This window comes from Schistocerca serialis, chromosome 9, assembly GCF_023864345.2.
Source record: "Schistocerca serialis cubense isolate TAMUIC-IGC-003099 chromosome 9, iqSchSeri2.2, whole genome shotgun sequence".
NCBI lineage: Eukaryota > Metazoa > Arthropoda > Insecta > Orthoptera > Acrididae > Schistocerca > Schistocerca serialis.
Window position 1 is genome coordinate 113,727,637 of NC_064646.1, and position 16,879 is coordinate 113,744,515.

The 16,879-nt window shown below is 41.0% G+C and overlaps 1 protein-coding gene across 1 annotated transcript in view; it reads right to left on the reverse strand.

Moving 5' to 3' along the window:
• Positions 1-16,879, reverse strand: part of LOC126418654 (citron rho-interacting kinase) — a 227,854-nt gene that overhangs the window by 139,669 nt on the left and 71,306 nt on the right. The window contains 4 exon segments of the mRNA XM_050085532.1: positions 277-424; positions 543-669; positions 4,684-4,840; positions 10,418-10,612. Coding sequence (XP_049941489.1) covers positions 277-424; positions 543-669; positions 4,684-4,840; positions 10,418-10,612 — 627 coding nt within the window.

Below are 16,879 nucleotides of genomic sequence, written 5' to 3' on the forward strand. Positions count from 1 at the left end.
ATTCATGACATGGGTGAACAAAGTAATAATATGGTCAACTGCAGAACGCTGTGTGTCATTGCTAGCTAACTCTGAGGAGGGGGAATAAATACAGACTTGGCAACAATTTTTACCATGTGTGTGGTTGTCAAGCACTCAGTGTCTCGACTATGCAGATAGTGGTTAGCTTTAGCCATTCCGTTATTCATCCTGTAATGTTTCGTAAGAAATATTGACAAACAATTTGAAAATGCACAGCAAAGAAAAGAAAATGTATTTATAAAATAAAATTCTAACCTTAATGAGATTATCTTGCACAATTCGGGCTGCTTCTCTTTCAAGGACTGACGTTTCCTTTAATTTATCCAATTGGCTTTCAAGTTTTTCAATCTGAGTTTGCAGTATAACTTTCTCATTCACAAGTTTTTTCATTTCTTCATTGTCCCTAAATGAAATTAACATTATTTCCATAAAATATTATCAACTGGATAACAAAACAAATATCACACTTGAGATTTACATACTGATTTGTCCACGTGATGATCCAAATAGAAGAATATTACCTTGTGTCTACTGTCACTGTTTGCGTCTGATCTCTCAATTTCAAATTTTCTTCTTCTAGTCTCAGTAATCCTTGTTCAAGGCGATGCAATAGTTCCTCTAAAGTTGCTACTTTTTGATTTTCTTCCTCTGAAACATAAAATGATGCTTAAATACATACCAAATACATGATCCTGCCTCTCAGTGCTATATTTAAAAATGTAATATGACTTAGGAAATCCTGCAAAGCATCACACAGTTTTTCCCCTCTTACTTCCTGGTAAGAGTCAATGGAACACAATAATTCTACCTAATCATGTGAAACTCAGGCATAAGTAACTAAAAAGAATCTCTGGCTATTATCCTGAGGAAACAAAAAATTAAGCTCTTTACATTGTGCTTTAGTTGTCCTCAGTTCAAGAAATTAAAATGTTATACGGGTTAACTTTTCAGGTTGAGGTCAAGACAACAACTCATATCAAGATCCAAACACTGTTTATTTTGCTTGTACATTAACAGCAAAAGTGGCAATGAATGGCTGCACATGTTTGTCCAGAAACCAGGATAGTATTGTGTACTTTTGAGTCTGTTGACCAGCTGCACTTTAAATTTCGCCACCCTGAAAGTAAGAAGGCCTACTCGTCAGCAATTTTCTCAATTTTTCTTTTGATACAAAACTAATGATATTTCAAAATTAATTCACTGACTGAATTCCTTTACACCAGTTGTATGAAGTATAGATCTACTACCCAGTAATGAATGAAAAAAATGGGCTCAACTAGGACTCTAGTCTGAATTTCCCACTACCGCAAGCAGTCACCTTTCAGCTGTCCATGCACACTCCCTGCATATGCCTGTAGCTGCTAATGATAATCTTCATGTAGCACAGTATTTTGGAGGTTTTTTTTGCATTCTCATTACTTCCCTTCGCACCTGCTCACTTTCTCCTTCCATTTTTGTCAGTGTCTTTGTATTCCAAGCCCCTCACTAGAACTGCGGATGCAGATCCAGTGTCTGACAAAGTGCTGCTACACATATCAAAACACTTATTTGATTGAGAAAATATAAATGCATACAAACACTTCCAACAGAATTTAGAATACAGTGTGCAGTAGTTCATTATTTTACCCTTTGTATGTTGATTTCTTTTTATGTAGCAAATGACACTTAAAACTATTTTTCTTCTTGAATAAAAGTGAATTTTTCACTGTTGAAACATTGTTGATTAAATAACATATTTTGCCTGTGTCCTTGCTTAAAAACAGGGTGCGCTCTTTGCCCAGGTACAGGATTATGTAAAAAGGAAGATCCAGTTTAATTAATTTTTATTTCATTTAAATATACATTGGGTATGAACCATCTTCATTCAAATGGAAATGGGAAGTTTTAAAGTTTACAAAAAGAGATTATAAATGTTCAATGTGATACCCTCCTGCCACACACTGTCTGTATCTGACACGTTTGCTGAAATTATTATACCTACGACTTTTGCCTTTCCACTTGGTGGTTCACTGCTGAATCTGAATGCACTGAAACAGTCAACTCACTTCTTTCGAACTTAAGAATGTGGGAAAACTTTATGCTGCACAACAGCAATCTTCATCACAACCAATGTGAAATTGTTCTCTGTTGCTGAAAGCACTCGTGCAGTTGTTTCTGCAACTATCAGCACTCTTCTGTGGTAAAATCAACTTTACATTCTCTTCTTTCCAACAATACATACATTATCCATATACAATGTGTATTTCATTAAACAAAAGTAAATTGGATCCATATTTTGGTCAACTCTACTGTGGAATAAACTGTTTTCTTGCTTTCACATGTATTTGTTTATTGATTTGTTTATCCGGGCAAGATATTTGGTCTCTTCGGGAAGAATGCACATAGGAAAAGTATTAAGTTTCATGCAATGTTCACATGTCATGAAAACAAAGCAAACACGACAATGAGATTAAGAGGAAACAAAAACATGAAATCTATTACTGCAACCCAAGTGAGACAGTGACAACTGGTCAATTCTGACATTAGCAGACAACCGTCCGCTTTCCTGTGCATGACATCTTTCAGCGTACTCGATATTTTAGAGCTTTACACTCGGCACAATCAATGGATCACCGATGTCAACCTGCTCACAATGGAGTTGGTGACGTACTCGCACACTGGCGTGTGATGTACACTTGCCACCAGCAGTCTATTTAGATTAGAAAGTGTAAAACAGACTTTGGTGACAGGTCACTCAGGTGTTATAAGTACCTCAATACTTGAAGTTTAATCCAGATAAATATATATACTACTGCATGTGCGAGATCATGTATGTACCCCGGAGTAATGTTGAAGGACTACAGAAATGTACTTGCTGTATAGTAGCTGGTCAAAATTATAACAAAATCTTTGGGGAACTTCGAAGCTGTAGGAAGAAAAGTGGTGATGGTCTTTTAAGGCTTATACAAGTAATAAAGAGAGACTTTGTATTTGAAATAGACTGCGGACTATTTCCATCAGTTCCACCTGGTTTCTCAAGCAGGGCCCTTGAGAACAAGATGAGAGAGATTAGCAATATTATGGAAAAGATAGTTGCTACTCACCCTATAGCAGAGATGCTGAGTCGTAGATAGGCACAACAAACAGACTGTGAGCTTTTGGCCAATGAGGCCTTTGTTGAAAAGACACACACACACACACACACACACACACACACACACAAACACACACAAACACACACAAACACACACAAACACACACAAACACACACACACACACACACAGGGGGTGGGGCAGGGAGGAAGCAGATAGTAGGGTGGGGGTGCGATATGGTAAAGTACTGCCTGTGGGAGTGTGCAGGGATGAGATGGAGAGAGCATTTCCTCCACCAACTCACTACAGTTCTCTTCCTTTACCACATGGTGTCCTGCTCATCACTGTTGATGCCACCTCCCTTTACACTAACATCCCTCACACCCACAGCTGTACCACTATTGAACACTACCTTTTCCAATGCCAGATGGATTCCAAACCAACCACCTCTTTCCTAGTCACCTTGACCAAATATATCCTCACCCACAATTACTTCTCCTTTCAAGGCATTGCCTGAAAACAAATCTGGTTTATGGCTATAGGCACCCACATAGCACCATCCCATGCCAACCTATTCATAAGCCCCATTTGCTTCACTTGGTCCTACCCAAAACCAGCAAGCCACCTTCCTCGATGTTGGCCTCTACCTCAAACATGGCTACATCAGTACGTCTGTCCTTATCAAAACTACCAACCATCAGCAACAGCTTCCACTTCGACAGCTGCCACTCGTTCCATACCAAGAAGTCCCTTCCATACAGCCAAGCCACCACTGGCCGTTGCATTTGTAGTGACAAGCAGTCCCTCTTAAAATATACTGAGGGTCTCACTGACGCCTTCACAGACCATAATTACCCTCCCAATCTTGCACAAAAACAGATTTCTCTCTCCAGTCACCCACCACCTCCCAAAGTCCCACCATCTGGCCATAGAGAAGAATTTTCCTCGTGACTCTGTACCACCAACGACAGGAGTAACCAAATTACATTCTCCACCAGTGCTCTGACTACCTCTCATCGTGCCCTGAAATGAGGAATATTCTACCCACTATCCTTGCCACCCCTCCCACAGTAGTATTCTGCTTCCCACCTGACCTACACAGTATCCTCGTTCATCCCTACACAACCCCTGCTCCCAACCCCTTGCCTCATAGTTCATATCCCTGTAATAGACCTAGATGCAAGACCTGTCCCATACATCCTCCACCACCACCTACTCCAGTCCAGTTGCAAGGATCACACATCCCATCAAAGGCAGGGCTACCTGTGGAACCAGTCATGTGATATGTAAGCTAAGCTGCAACCACTGTGCTGCACTCTATGTGGGCACAACAACCAAAAAGCTGTCTGTCCACATGAATGGTCACTGATAAACTGTGGCCAAGAAACAGCTCTTTAAAATTATGTTGTACAGTAGCAAAGCATGCACGAAAAAGTAACTTTATTAATTATTTTACAACTACCACCCCCTTTGCCCTCCTGAAAGACTTAATTACTTTTCAAACTGCAGTTCACTTGTAAACAGATCCATTTACATGAAACTATCACTCTAAAAAACTTTTATACTTGGAAAGCCAGAAGATAAAGTCACCTTGTTTACGCTGTGCCTCACACAGAGCATTTTGCAGACTCATTCGCTCTTCCGTTACTTCACGCAGTTCTGTCTCCAGCACTGCCACTTGCTCTCTCTGTGTTGCTACCTCAGCTTCCTGTTGCTCTATTGTTTGGTTCAAGCTTGCCTCAATATCCTTAAACATAACAAAAATAGATTTATGCTTGTTGCACATTTTATAAAGTTGTATTGATTTCTGTTAAATAAAAATAGTTAGGAACATTGACACAAAAGGTAAAAAAATAGAAACTGGCAGGTCATCAACTGAAATGATGAAGGCTAGAAAAACAGCCACATGAAAGATAGCGTAATTACTTAATACAGGTAACTAGTAGGAACACAAAAAGGGTACATCACAGACACAAAATGGAATGTTACTGCAAATATCATGCCACACGGAAGGTAAGATACAGGAAACTTAATATTTGACAGAAGGTCAAAGATGAAGATGAAACATAAGGTAATTCAAAGAACTTATATCCCCTCAAAATTATTATGACATTATCTTGCAGGCAAATTTCTTTCAATAGCAATAAAAAACAAAATAATTTGTCCACACTTTTATTTTAACAAAATATGAATAAGTCAGATGCACCTAACATTAATGAAATTCTAAAATAATCTATTTTACCTCTTGCCAGACAAACAAATTTGAAGAAAGAAACAACGTTACATTTTTATATGCCCTCCAGCTATAGCATTATGCTGCTAAGACAAATCTTAAGATAAATACATATTTTGCCAAAGCATGGTGGACATTGCCAAAGTGTAGCACGATTAATTACAAATAGTCTCTTCTTAAAACTTTGTGATACACTTATTTTCTGTTTATTACACTTCTCAGATAATTTTATACATTACCATCTTTATATAGCATGATGTGAACAGCCACCTACAATCTATTATTTTATTTTATGCTTTTATAGAGTCTTATTTTCTACACAACTACTTCCATTTCTTCACACAAGATTTTCATACTGTCTCTGTAAAGTCTGAGTGTGTCCCCGCTTGTGCACAGAGAAGAAGCTACAGAATCCAATGCTTTTTGATGTTGTCCCCATTACATCATGAAGGAAGAGAAACCAAACTTTTTCACCTCAAATAATGTTCCACTCACAAATGCATTAATTATTGGCATTCAGGCATCAATGTTTGTAAGGGAGCAGTGTTATTTTTGTGTCAGAATGGCAGAGACAAATTGAGTGATAACTCTTAGGTATGCCTGATAGGAAATTACAGAGTTAAAATATATTCAATATGGAAATTTTTTGTGCTGCTGCTGTTGTGGTCGTTTGAATGGTGCATCATCCAGAAGTTTATGCCTTCAGTAGTAAGGCAGCAATACACGGTGTTTACACTACTCTCGATAGAAATTAGTGTTGCAGAGATGAGATACCTCATTAGTTGTATGTAGCCCTTTGGAGCAGTTGACTGAAGTGCAGTGGAACAGTTAACTATACAGGGTGTTCTAGAAGGAAAGGTCACTGGTCCAGGGATATGACAGGAATGATCATTTGAAGCAAAAATGTCTTGTAAAAATGGGTTCTAAAATGCATATCTTAAGAGCTATAAGTACTTGTTCATCTTAGCTGCTGTGAATCCTATCTTTTACTGAACAAATGCTCAGGTCTTAAGATATTCCTTTTAGAGTCCATATACACCAGACTTTTCTGCTTTGAAGTCCCTATCGTGTCTATATATAGAGGGAAACATTCCATGCGGGAAAAATATATTTAAAAACAAAGATGATGTGACTTACCATACGAAAGTGCTGGCAGGTCGATAGAAACACAAACAGACACATACATACACACAAAATTCAAGCTTTCGAAACAAACTGTAGCCTCATCAGGAAAGAGGGAAGGAGAGGGAAAAACGAAAGGATGTGGGTTTTAAGGGAGAGGATAAGGAGTCATTCCAATCCCGGGAGCGGAAAGACTTACCTTAGGGGGAAAAAAGGACGGGTATACACTTACACACACACACACACACACACTCACACACACTCACACACACACACACACACACACACACACACACACACACACACACACACACACACACACACACACACACACACACACACACACACACCCATCCACACATATACAGACACAAGCAGACATATTTAAAGACAAAGAGTTTGGGCAGAGATGTCAGTCGAGGCGGAAGTGCAGAGGCAAAGATGATGTTGAATGACAGGTGAGGTATGAGTGGCGGCAACTTGAAATTAGCGGAGATTGAGGCCTGGTGGGTAACGGGAAGAGAGGATATATTGAAGAGCAAGTTCCCATCTCCGGAGTTCGGATAGGTTGGTGTTGGTGGGAAGTATCCAGATAACCCGGACGGTGTAACACTGTGCCAAGATGTGCTGGCCATACACCAAGGCATGTTTAGCCACAGGGTGATCCTCATTACCAACAAACACTGTCTGCCTGTGTCCATTCATGCGAATGGACAGTTTGTTGCTGGTCATTCCCACATAGAATGCATCACAGTGTAGGCAGGTCAGTTGGTAAATCACGTGGGTGCTTTCACATGTGGCTCTGCCTTTGATCGTGTACACCTTCCGGGTTACAGGACTGGAGTAGGTGGTGGTGGGAGGGTGCATGGGACAGATTTTACACCGGGGGCAGTTACAAGGATAGGAGCCAGAGGGTAGGGAAGGTGGTTTGGGGATTTCATAGGGATGAACTAACAGGTTACGAAGGTTAGGTGGACGGCGGAAAGACACTCTTGGTGGAGTGGGGTGGATTTCATGAAGGATGGATCTCATTTCAGGGCAGGATTAGAGGAAGTCGTATCCCTGCTGGAGAGCCACATTCAGAGTCCGGAAAGTATCCTGTCACAAGTGGGGCACTTTTGTGGTTCTTCTGTGGGAGTTTCTGGGTTTGAGGGGATGAGGAAGTGGCTCTGGTTATTTGCTTCTGTACCAGGTCGGGAAGGTAGTTGCGGGATGCGAAAGCTGTTGTCAGCTTGTTGGTGTAATGGTTCAGTCATTCCGGACTGGAGCAGATTCGTTTGCCACGAAGACCTAGGCTGTAGGGAAGGGACCGTTTGATGTGGAATGGGTGGCAGCTGTCATAACGGAGGTACTGTTGCTTGTTGGTGGGTTTGATGTGGACGGATGTGTGAAGCTGGCCATTGGACAGGTGGAGGTCAACATCAAGGAAAGTGGCATGGGACTTGGAGTAGGACCAGGTGAATCTGATGGAACCAAAGGAGTTCAGGTTGGAGAGGAAATTCTGGAGTTCTTCTTCACTGTGAGTCCAGATCATGAAGATGTCATCAATAAATTTGTACCAAACTTTGGGTTGGCAGGCCTGGGTAACCAAGAAGGCTTCCTCTAAGCGACCCATGAATAGGTTGGCGTACGAGGGGACCATCCTGGTACCCATGGCTGTTCCCTTTAATTGTTGGTATGTCTGGCCTTCAAAAGTGAAGAAGTTGTGGGTCAGGATGAAGCTGGCTAAGGTGATGAGGAAAGAGGTTTTAGGTAGGGTGGCAGGTGATCGGTGTGAAAGGAAATGCTCCATCGCAGCGAGGCCCTGGACGTGCGGAATATTTGTGTATAAGGAAGTGGCATCAATGGTTACAAGGATGGTTTCCGGGGTAACACATGTAAGGATTCCAGGCGTTCGAGAAAGTGGTTGGTGTCTTTGACGAAGGATGGGAAACTGCATGTAATGGGTTGAAGGTGTTGATCTACGTAGGCAGAGATACGCTCTGTGGGGGCTTGGTAACCAGCTACAATGGGGCGGCCGGGATGATTGGGTTTGTGGATTTTAGGAAGAAGGTAGAATGTAGGGGTGCGGGGTGTCGGTGGGGTCAGGAGGTTGATGGAGTCAGGTGAAAGGTTTTGCAGGGGGTCTAAGGTTCTGAGGATTCCTTGAAGCTCCGCCTGGACATCGGGAATGGGGTTACCTTGGCAAACTTTGTATGTGGTGTTGTCTGAAAGCTGACGCAGTCCCTCAGCCACATACTCCCGACGATCAAGTACCACGGTCGTGGAACCCTTGTCCGCCGGAAGAATGACGATGGATCGGTCAGCCTTCAGATCACGGATAGCCTGAGCTTCAGCAGTGGTGATGTTGGGAGTAGGATTAAGGTTTTTTAAGAAGGATTGAGATGCAAGGCTGGAAGTCAGAAATTCCTGGAAGGTTTGGAGGGGGTGATTTTGAGGAAGAGGAGGTGGGTCCCACTGCGACGGAGGACGGAACTGTTCCAGGCAGGTTTCAATTTGGATGGTGTCTTGGGGAGTTGGATCATAAGGAGTAGGATTAGGATCATTTTTCTTCGTGGCAAAGTGATATTTCCAGCAGAGAGTACGAGTGTAGGACAGTAAATCTTTGACGAGGGCTGTTTGGTTGAATCTGGGAGTGGGGCTAGGTTCCAGATTGTGTTGATTGGAATTTTGAGGTTTTGGAGGGAGTGGAGCTGGAAGTGGGAGATTGAGTAGATGGGAGAGACTGGGTTTGTGTGCAATGAGAGGAGGTTGAGGTTTGCTGGAAAGGTTGTGAAGGGTGAGTGAGTTGCCTTTCCGGAGGTGGGAAACCAGGAGATTGGATAGTTTTTTTGAGGTGGAGGGTGGCATGCTGTTCTAATTTACGGTTGGCCTGTAGGAGGATGCTCTGAACAGCCGGTGTCGATGTGGGAGAGGAAAGATTGAGGACTTTTATTAAGGATAGGAGTTGACGGGTGTGTTCATTGGCTGAGTTGATGTGTAGGTGAAGGATTAGGTGGGTGAGGGCAATGGATTGTTCAGTTTGGAACTGGTATAGGGACTGATGGAAAGAAGGGTTGCAGCCAGAGATGGGAACTTTAAGTGTGAGGCCTTTGGGGGTAATGCCAAATGTCAGACAAGCCTGAGAAAATAGAATATGGGAGCGTAATCTGGCTAGGGCAAAGGCATGTTTGCGGAGGGAATGTAAATAAAACTTAATGGGGTCGTTGTAGGGGTGTTGTGAGGGTGACATGGTATTAGAAGGTGGAAAGTGTAACATGAGGCTGAAATGAAAATGAAAATAAAAATATATGGGGAGGGTAAAGGTGGACTGGAAAGTAACTGGAGATCTGGTGTGAAAAAAGGCGAAAAGGTGTTGGTTACAGCTGGGCTATGTTGGACTTGGGTTGGTAGACAACGATGTGCATAAAGGTTAGGTGGTTGTGTTGCCGCCAAAACACGTTAGAGGACAGAGAAATTCGGGAAAATTTCGAAAAAGCTGCGTGTAATATATTAAAAGGAGTGGTTTTGTGGTGGCAGATTATGAAAATGAGGCTAACAATTGTCTGACGAAGAAATAATTACGTTAAAACTATGTGTGTGTTTGTGTGTCTTTCGACCTGCCAGTACTTTCATTTGGTAAGTCACATCATCTTTGTTTTTTGATATATTCCACGTGGGAAAAATATATCTAAAAACAAAGATGATGTGACTTACCAAACGAAAGTGCTGGCAGGTCGATAGACACACAAACAAACACAAACATACACACAAAATTCAAGCTTTCGCAACAAACGGTTGCTTCATCAGGAAAGACGAAAGGATGTGGGTTTTAAGGGAGAGGGTAAGGAGTCATTCCAATCACGGGAGCAGAAAGACTTACCTTAGGGGGAAAAAAGGACAGGTATACACTCGCGCACACACACACATATCCATCCACACACACACACACACACACAGACACAATTGATGATCAAAATCTGTTCTTACCCCTAGATGTAACTGCAGGTTTTCGCACTTCTTTCGCTCCCCCTCCAGTTCTCCTTGAATATGAATCAGCTTTGCTTCCAATTGAGTCATCACCAACATCTTCTCCGTCAGTGCATCTCGTTCTGCTTGAATTTTTACCATGTCTGTCTGCAGTAATTGCATTTCTTGCTCGTTTTGGCTGCGTTTATTTGCTAGCTGTAACAGTAATAAACTAGGTACACAAAACTGATCACAGTAATTGAAGTATTTATAATTCATTAGTGAACTTTTACTGGAAAATTTACAATGGTATTATTTATCAATTTCAAGAAAGCATTTGAAGCAATAGAAAGAAGTGATAGTCTAAACAATTTAAAAACTTACTGTTTAAAGAAAACTAGAGTACCTTGTGCTTAAACTAGCTGATTTCTAACACAATCAAATACAACACATTAAGTGAAATTGGTAGGCAAAATATCTCAACCATTTACAACAAAACTGGTTTAAGACAGGCTTCAGGCAGGTTTTAGAGAGAAAAAATCCTAAGGACCTCTAATTTGGCACTCAGAATCACAAAATTGACCCAATAATTCTAGGGAGGAAACTGAATGGAAATAAGGTTAACTGTCTAGCATATGCAGATGACTTGTTTGTGAGATTGGAGATTTGCAGACATAATGATTAAGTACAGAGAAACTTTATTTTGTGCGTTTACTATGCACAAGTTTAAACCGAAGCATACTACAGGTTAACACAGTAAGCAAAACCAAAAGATAGAAGTACTTCAGCATAGGAAGATCTGTGAATAGCAAAGGAAGTACATAACAGTAACAAATTCTAACAAGCCCCTCAATTTTTGTAGCAATGATATAAATGAATGAAATAGCTCAAGTTCAGGATCTTAGACTTTAAGATCAATTCCTTCAACACACTCCATGACTGGATGCAAGAAGAGGTTTCGTCAACACACTAGCCACTGTGTCCTCTATCATGTGATATTTCAGTTTCAGTGGGTACTCTAAGAATTGCAATTTGATTGAAAATGCTGAGAGACAATGCGGGCATTTGGATGAACTTTTTATCCATATATTGACACACAAAACGAAACTTTATGTGAATATGTTATGTCTTTAAAGAAAAACTTGTTTGTCTGCCAACACACTACCAGACCAATTGTTGCTGAAGAGAATGCGTGACAGCCACTTCACTCTCAGTCCATTCATGAAAGTTGAAAACGAATAGTTTCTCTTGTTACTTCAGTGAGGCTCATGTATTCAGCTTCCACTGATGAAAGAATAATGGTTCTCTGCTTGTGTGAACACCGAGATCATTGCTCCAGAAAACAAGAAGTTGTAATATTTGTATAACGTCCTGTCACTTTCAGAATTCCCTTAGTCAGCATCTGTAAAACTGAAGATCCTCTTTTCTTCTTCTCCTTCTTCCTCCTCCTCAATATACATCAAATTCGTGTCTATTGTTCTTTTGAGATATCTAGGGATGTGATTAGCAGCTTGTCAATGAGCAATATCATGATCATTGTTTTAGTGGCTTAACTTGTTGACTGCATAAGATATGCCTGATCGAGTGACTACAGCAATGTTCATCAAAGCTCCAGCCAGTTCTCCGAATGGAAGATGACTCTTTTGCAGCAACAGCCGTCGAGTCCAAATTACTTCAAGTTGCCAATGGAGTCATTGGGTGGCATTCAATCATTCTGAATTAATTCAAAACTTTGGCTGTAAACCGTTTCACATAACTTAATTTTGTCATCTGACTGATTGACCTCGATGCTAAAATAATAGTTTATTGCCCCATAGTCCTCAACATACAATCTGAAGAACAGTTCATCCTCAACTTGCATCATCCTAACCAGATTCACTGACATACTTATTTTTGAGAATGTCTTTAATGCATGTGACCCAATCAGGAATGCCAGTTCCCTGCGTCATTATCCACAAATGTATGGTCAGCAGTAGCACATGCCTCTGGATGATTTCCTTTTAAATAAAACAAGTTGGCAATAATTTTTGAAATGTCTGTAGCTTGGGCTTTAAAATCTCATATAAATCAATATGTAATTGTCCACATTTTTTGTAATTGAAATTAGGTCTGTAGCAATACTTGGCATATATACAGTGTTTTTCATTGTTGTAAAGTTGTCAGCATTGATTCATGTAGTGACATATCAACTCTAGCCCCTACTTGCTTAACACTGTTCTTTGTGACAGTTAATAGCTCTTGTATTTGTCATGTATGAAAAACAGTAAGCTTTGATGACTTTGTTCTTACCTCATTACTCAGTTTCTTCTCGAAAAAAATCACCTATCCTCTTTGTGTCCCTTTTTATAACAAAAGTTACACTTACATGCTGGTGTCTGGTCTCATTTGTCATTATGAATCACAGCACCTTTAGACTTTTTCACATACTGCTAACCCAATTCAACAAACATCATGACACTTGCATTTTATCGTCTTTCTAAATCATTGCATTGTGTTTGTAGTAACACTGTTCACGTTTACGTCGCACTTCACTTAGCGTAGACCGGGACTGTGTCCTAGGCATACCCGATGTTGACTGACTGGGCACGGCCCGTACTGCCCGAGTTGTTGTTGTTGTTGTTGTTGTTGTTGTTGTTATACCGGCAGAGGTCGCGTCCGAATTCTCGCGTGCCCTCTGGTGGACGGGACTCTACTTGCGGCAACTACATCTACATCTACATCTACATCTATACTCCGCGAGCCACCTTACGGTGTGTGGCGGAGGGTACTTATTGTACCACTATCTGATCCCCCCTTCCCTGTTCCATTCACGAATTGTGCGTGGAAAGAACGACTGCTTGTAAGTCTCCATGTTTGCTCTAATTTCTCGGATCTTTTCGTTGTGATCATTACGCGAGATATATGTGGGCGGTAGTAATATGTTGCCCATCTCTTCCCGGAATGTGCTCTCTCGTAATTTCGATAATAAACCTCTCCGTATTGCGTAACGCCTTTCTTGAAGTGTCCGCCACTGGAGCTTGTTCAGCATCTCCGTAACGCTCTCGCGCTGACTAAATGTCCCCATGACGAATCGCGCTGCTTTTCGCTGGATCATGTCTATCTCTTCTATTAATCCAACCTGGTAAGGGTCCCATACTGATGAGCAATACTCAAGAATCGGACGAACAAGCGTTTTGTAAGCTACTTCTTTCGTCGATGAGTCACATTTTCTTAGAATTCTTCCTATGAATCTCAACCTGGCGCCTGCTTTTCCCACTATTTGTTTTATGTGATCATTCCACTTCAGATCGCTCCGGATAGTAACTCCTAAGTATTTTACGGTCGTTACCGCTTCCAATGATTTACCACCTATGGCATAATCGTACTGGAATGGATTTCTGCCCCTATGTATGCGCATTATATTACATTTATCTACGTTTAGGGAAAGCTGCCAGCTGTCGCACCATGCATTAATCCTCTGCAGGTCCTCCTGGAGTACGTACGAGTCTTCTGATGTTGCTACTTTCTTGTAGACAACCGTGTCATCTGCAAATAGCCTCACGGAGCTACCGATGTTGTCAACTAAGTCATTTATGTATATTGTAAACAATAAAGGTCCTATCACGCTTCCCTGCGGTACTCCCGAAATTACCTCTACATCTGCAGATTTTGAACCGTTAAGAATGACATGTTGTGTTCTTTCTTCTAGGAAATCCTGAATCCAATCACAAACCTGGTCCGATATTCCGTAAGCTCGTATTTTTTTCACTAAACGTAAGTGTGGAACCGTATCAAATGCCTTCCTGAAGTCCAGGAATACGGCATCAATCTGCTCGCCAGTGTCTACGGCACTGTGAATTTCTTGGGCAAATAGGGCGAGCTGAGTTTCACATGATCTCTGTTTGCGGAATCCATGTTGGTTATGATGAAGGAGATTTGTATTATCTAAGAACGTCATAATACGAGAACACAAAACATGTTCCATTATTCTACAACAGATTGACGTAAGCGAAATAGGCCTATAATTATTCGCATCTGATTTATGACCCTTCTTGAAAATGGGAACGACCTGCGCTTTCTTCCAGTCGCTAGGTACTTTACGTTCTTCCAGCGATCTACGATAAATTGCTGATAGAAAGGGGGCAAGTTCTTTAGCATAATCACTGTAGAATCTTAAGGGTATCTCGTCTGGTCCGGATGCTTTTCCGCTACTAAGTGATAGCAGTTGTTTTTCAATTCCGATATCGTTTATTTCAATATTTTCCATTTTGGCGTCCGTGCGACGGCTGAAGTCCGTGACGCGCCGTGTCGATGTGCGCCTCCCCCGATCTTTCTGGTGGCTACTGCAGTGTTCTTCCAGGATTTTCACTTTTGGCAGCTCAACATCATGGCTATTGTCCTGAAACTCAATGGTCTAAATAAAATTATAACTGTATGGAAGACTTAAAGTAACTTTAATGGTGATAGAACACCATTAATGTCGACAGGGATTGCCTGTGACTTGTCCACAGCATCAAATAAGTCAGCAAGCATTTGCTGAAATGTGAGATTTTAAGTAGTCTTGCTTTGCAAGCATATTCTTTAGAGGCATCAGTATATTCTGGCTTGAGCTATATCAGACATGATGCGCATACAGTGTATTACCCTCACCAGTGATGGCAGTCTGTGATGCCTCTCTCAACACAAATTCCCAGGTATCACTTTTTGCGATTAGTGCTTCCATTTGTATTTTCTATGGGTCTCACGTATCACACAATGTTTCCAGTCAAGTGAAATGTGCAGCAGTCATAGAACGGGCGTTTGAAAAGTCCGTGCAAAAATAAAAACTACTTACGTGTTTGGGGTAAACCTTTTTTATTTTTCTACATAGTCTCCTTATAGACTTATACACTTTGTCCATTGCTGTTCTAATTTTTTGATCCCTTCCGAATAACCGCAATTGTCCAAGTCTGCAAAATAGCGATTAGTTGCTGCAATCACCTCTTCATTTCAATAAAATCATTGTTCCGCCAACCACTTCTTCAAATTGGGGAACAAATAGCAGTTCGAGGGTGCCAAGTCTGGAGAACAGGCGGGATGTGAAATGAGTTGAAATCCTATTTCCATTAATTTTGCGACCACAACTGCTGAGGTGTGTGCTGGTGCATTGTCGTGATGGAAAAGGACTTTTTTGCACTGGCGTTTTTCTTGCTGCTCGGTTTTCAAATGGTCCAATAACGATGAATGATATGCACCTGCAATAGTTTTACCTGTTTCCAGATAGTCGATGAGGATTATCCCTTGCGAATTCCAAAAGACAGTCGCCATAACCTTTCCGGCCAAATGAATGGTCTTCGCCTTTTTTTGTGCAGATTCTCCCTTGGTAACCCATTGTTAAGATTGTTGTTTGGTCTCAGGAGTATAGTAATGTATCCCCATTTCATCCACAGTGATGAAATGACACTTAAGATCCTGCGGATTCTTCCTGAACAGCTGCAAACAATCCTTGCATCACTTCACACGATTCCGTTTTTGGTCAAGCGTGAGTACTCACGGAATCCATCTTGCGGATAGCTTTCTCATGTCCAAATGTTTATGCAAAATATTATGTACTCGTTCATTCGAGATGCCTACAGCACTGGCAATCTCATGTACCTTAACTATTCAGTCATCCATCACCGTATCATGGATTTTATTAATGATTTCTGGAGTCGTAATCTCCACAGGGCGTCCAGAACATTCAGCGTCACTTGTGGCCATATGGCCACTCTGAAAATTTTGAAACCACTTATAAACTGTTGTAATTGAAGGTGCAGAGTCACCATAATGTTTATCAAGCTCCTCTTTAGTCTGCTGAGGTATTTTGCCTTTCACAATGTAATGTTTAATCACCACACGAAATTCTTTTTTGTCCATTACTCGATTTCCTTGATTCACACGAATGCTGAACACAAAGAAATACACCAATATAGCCGAAACTTGGTGTGCATTCTTTCCAAAGATGCTACTAACTAAACATGACCTCAATATGCATCATCAGTGGTGCCATCTCTCAGACTTTGCATGGGCTTTTCAAATGCCCCTCGTATACACCATATGTCAGTTTAATGAACTCACTATTTGTGCAATTTTCAATTTACAAATTTCAGTTAGTTTTACCCAGCCAAAAAAAAGTATCACATTTCTGATCTTGCAACATACATCCATAGTCTGTCTAGGTAGTCGGATTTGTGGACACACACACACACACACACACACACACACACACACACACACACACACACACACACACACACGGACACACGGACATCTGCGAATACCAAAGAAAGAACCTGACAATGACAATTTAAAATCCAACAACTTTGAAACATACAGAATGGGTCTTAGAGTTTCAACTGGAAAAAAAGAAAAAATTAAAAATAAACAAAAAATCACAGATATACACGTATACAAAAAATAGAATGAGACCCGCAAAAAACACAAGACTAAAGCACTATAAAACAGTGGTAAGGCCAGAATATTTAT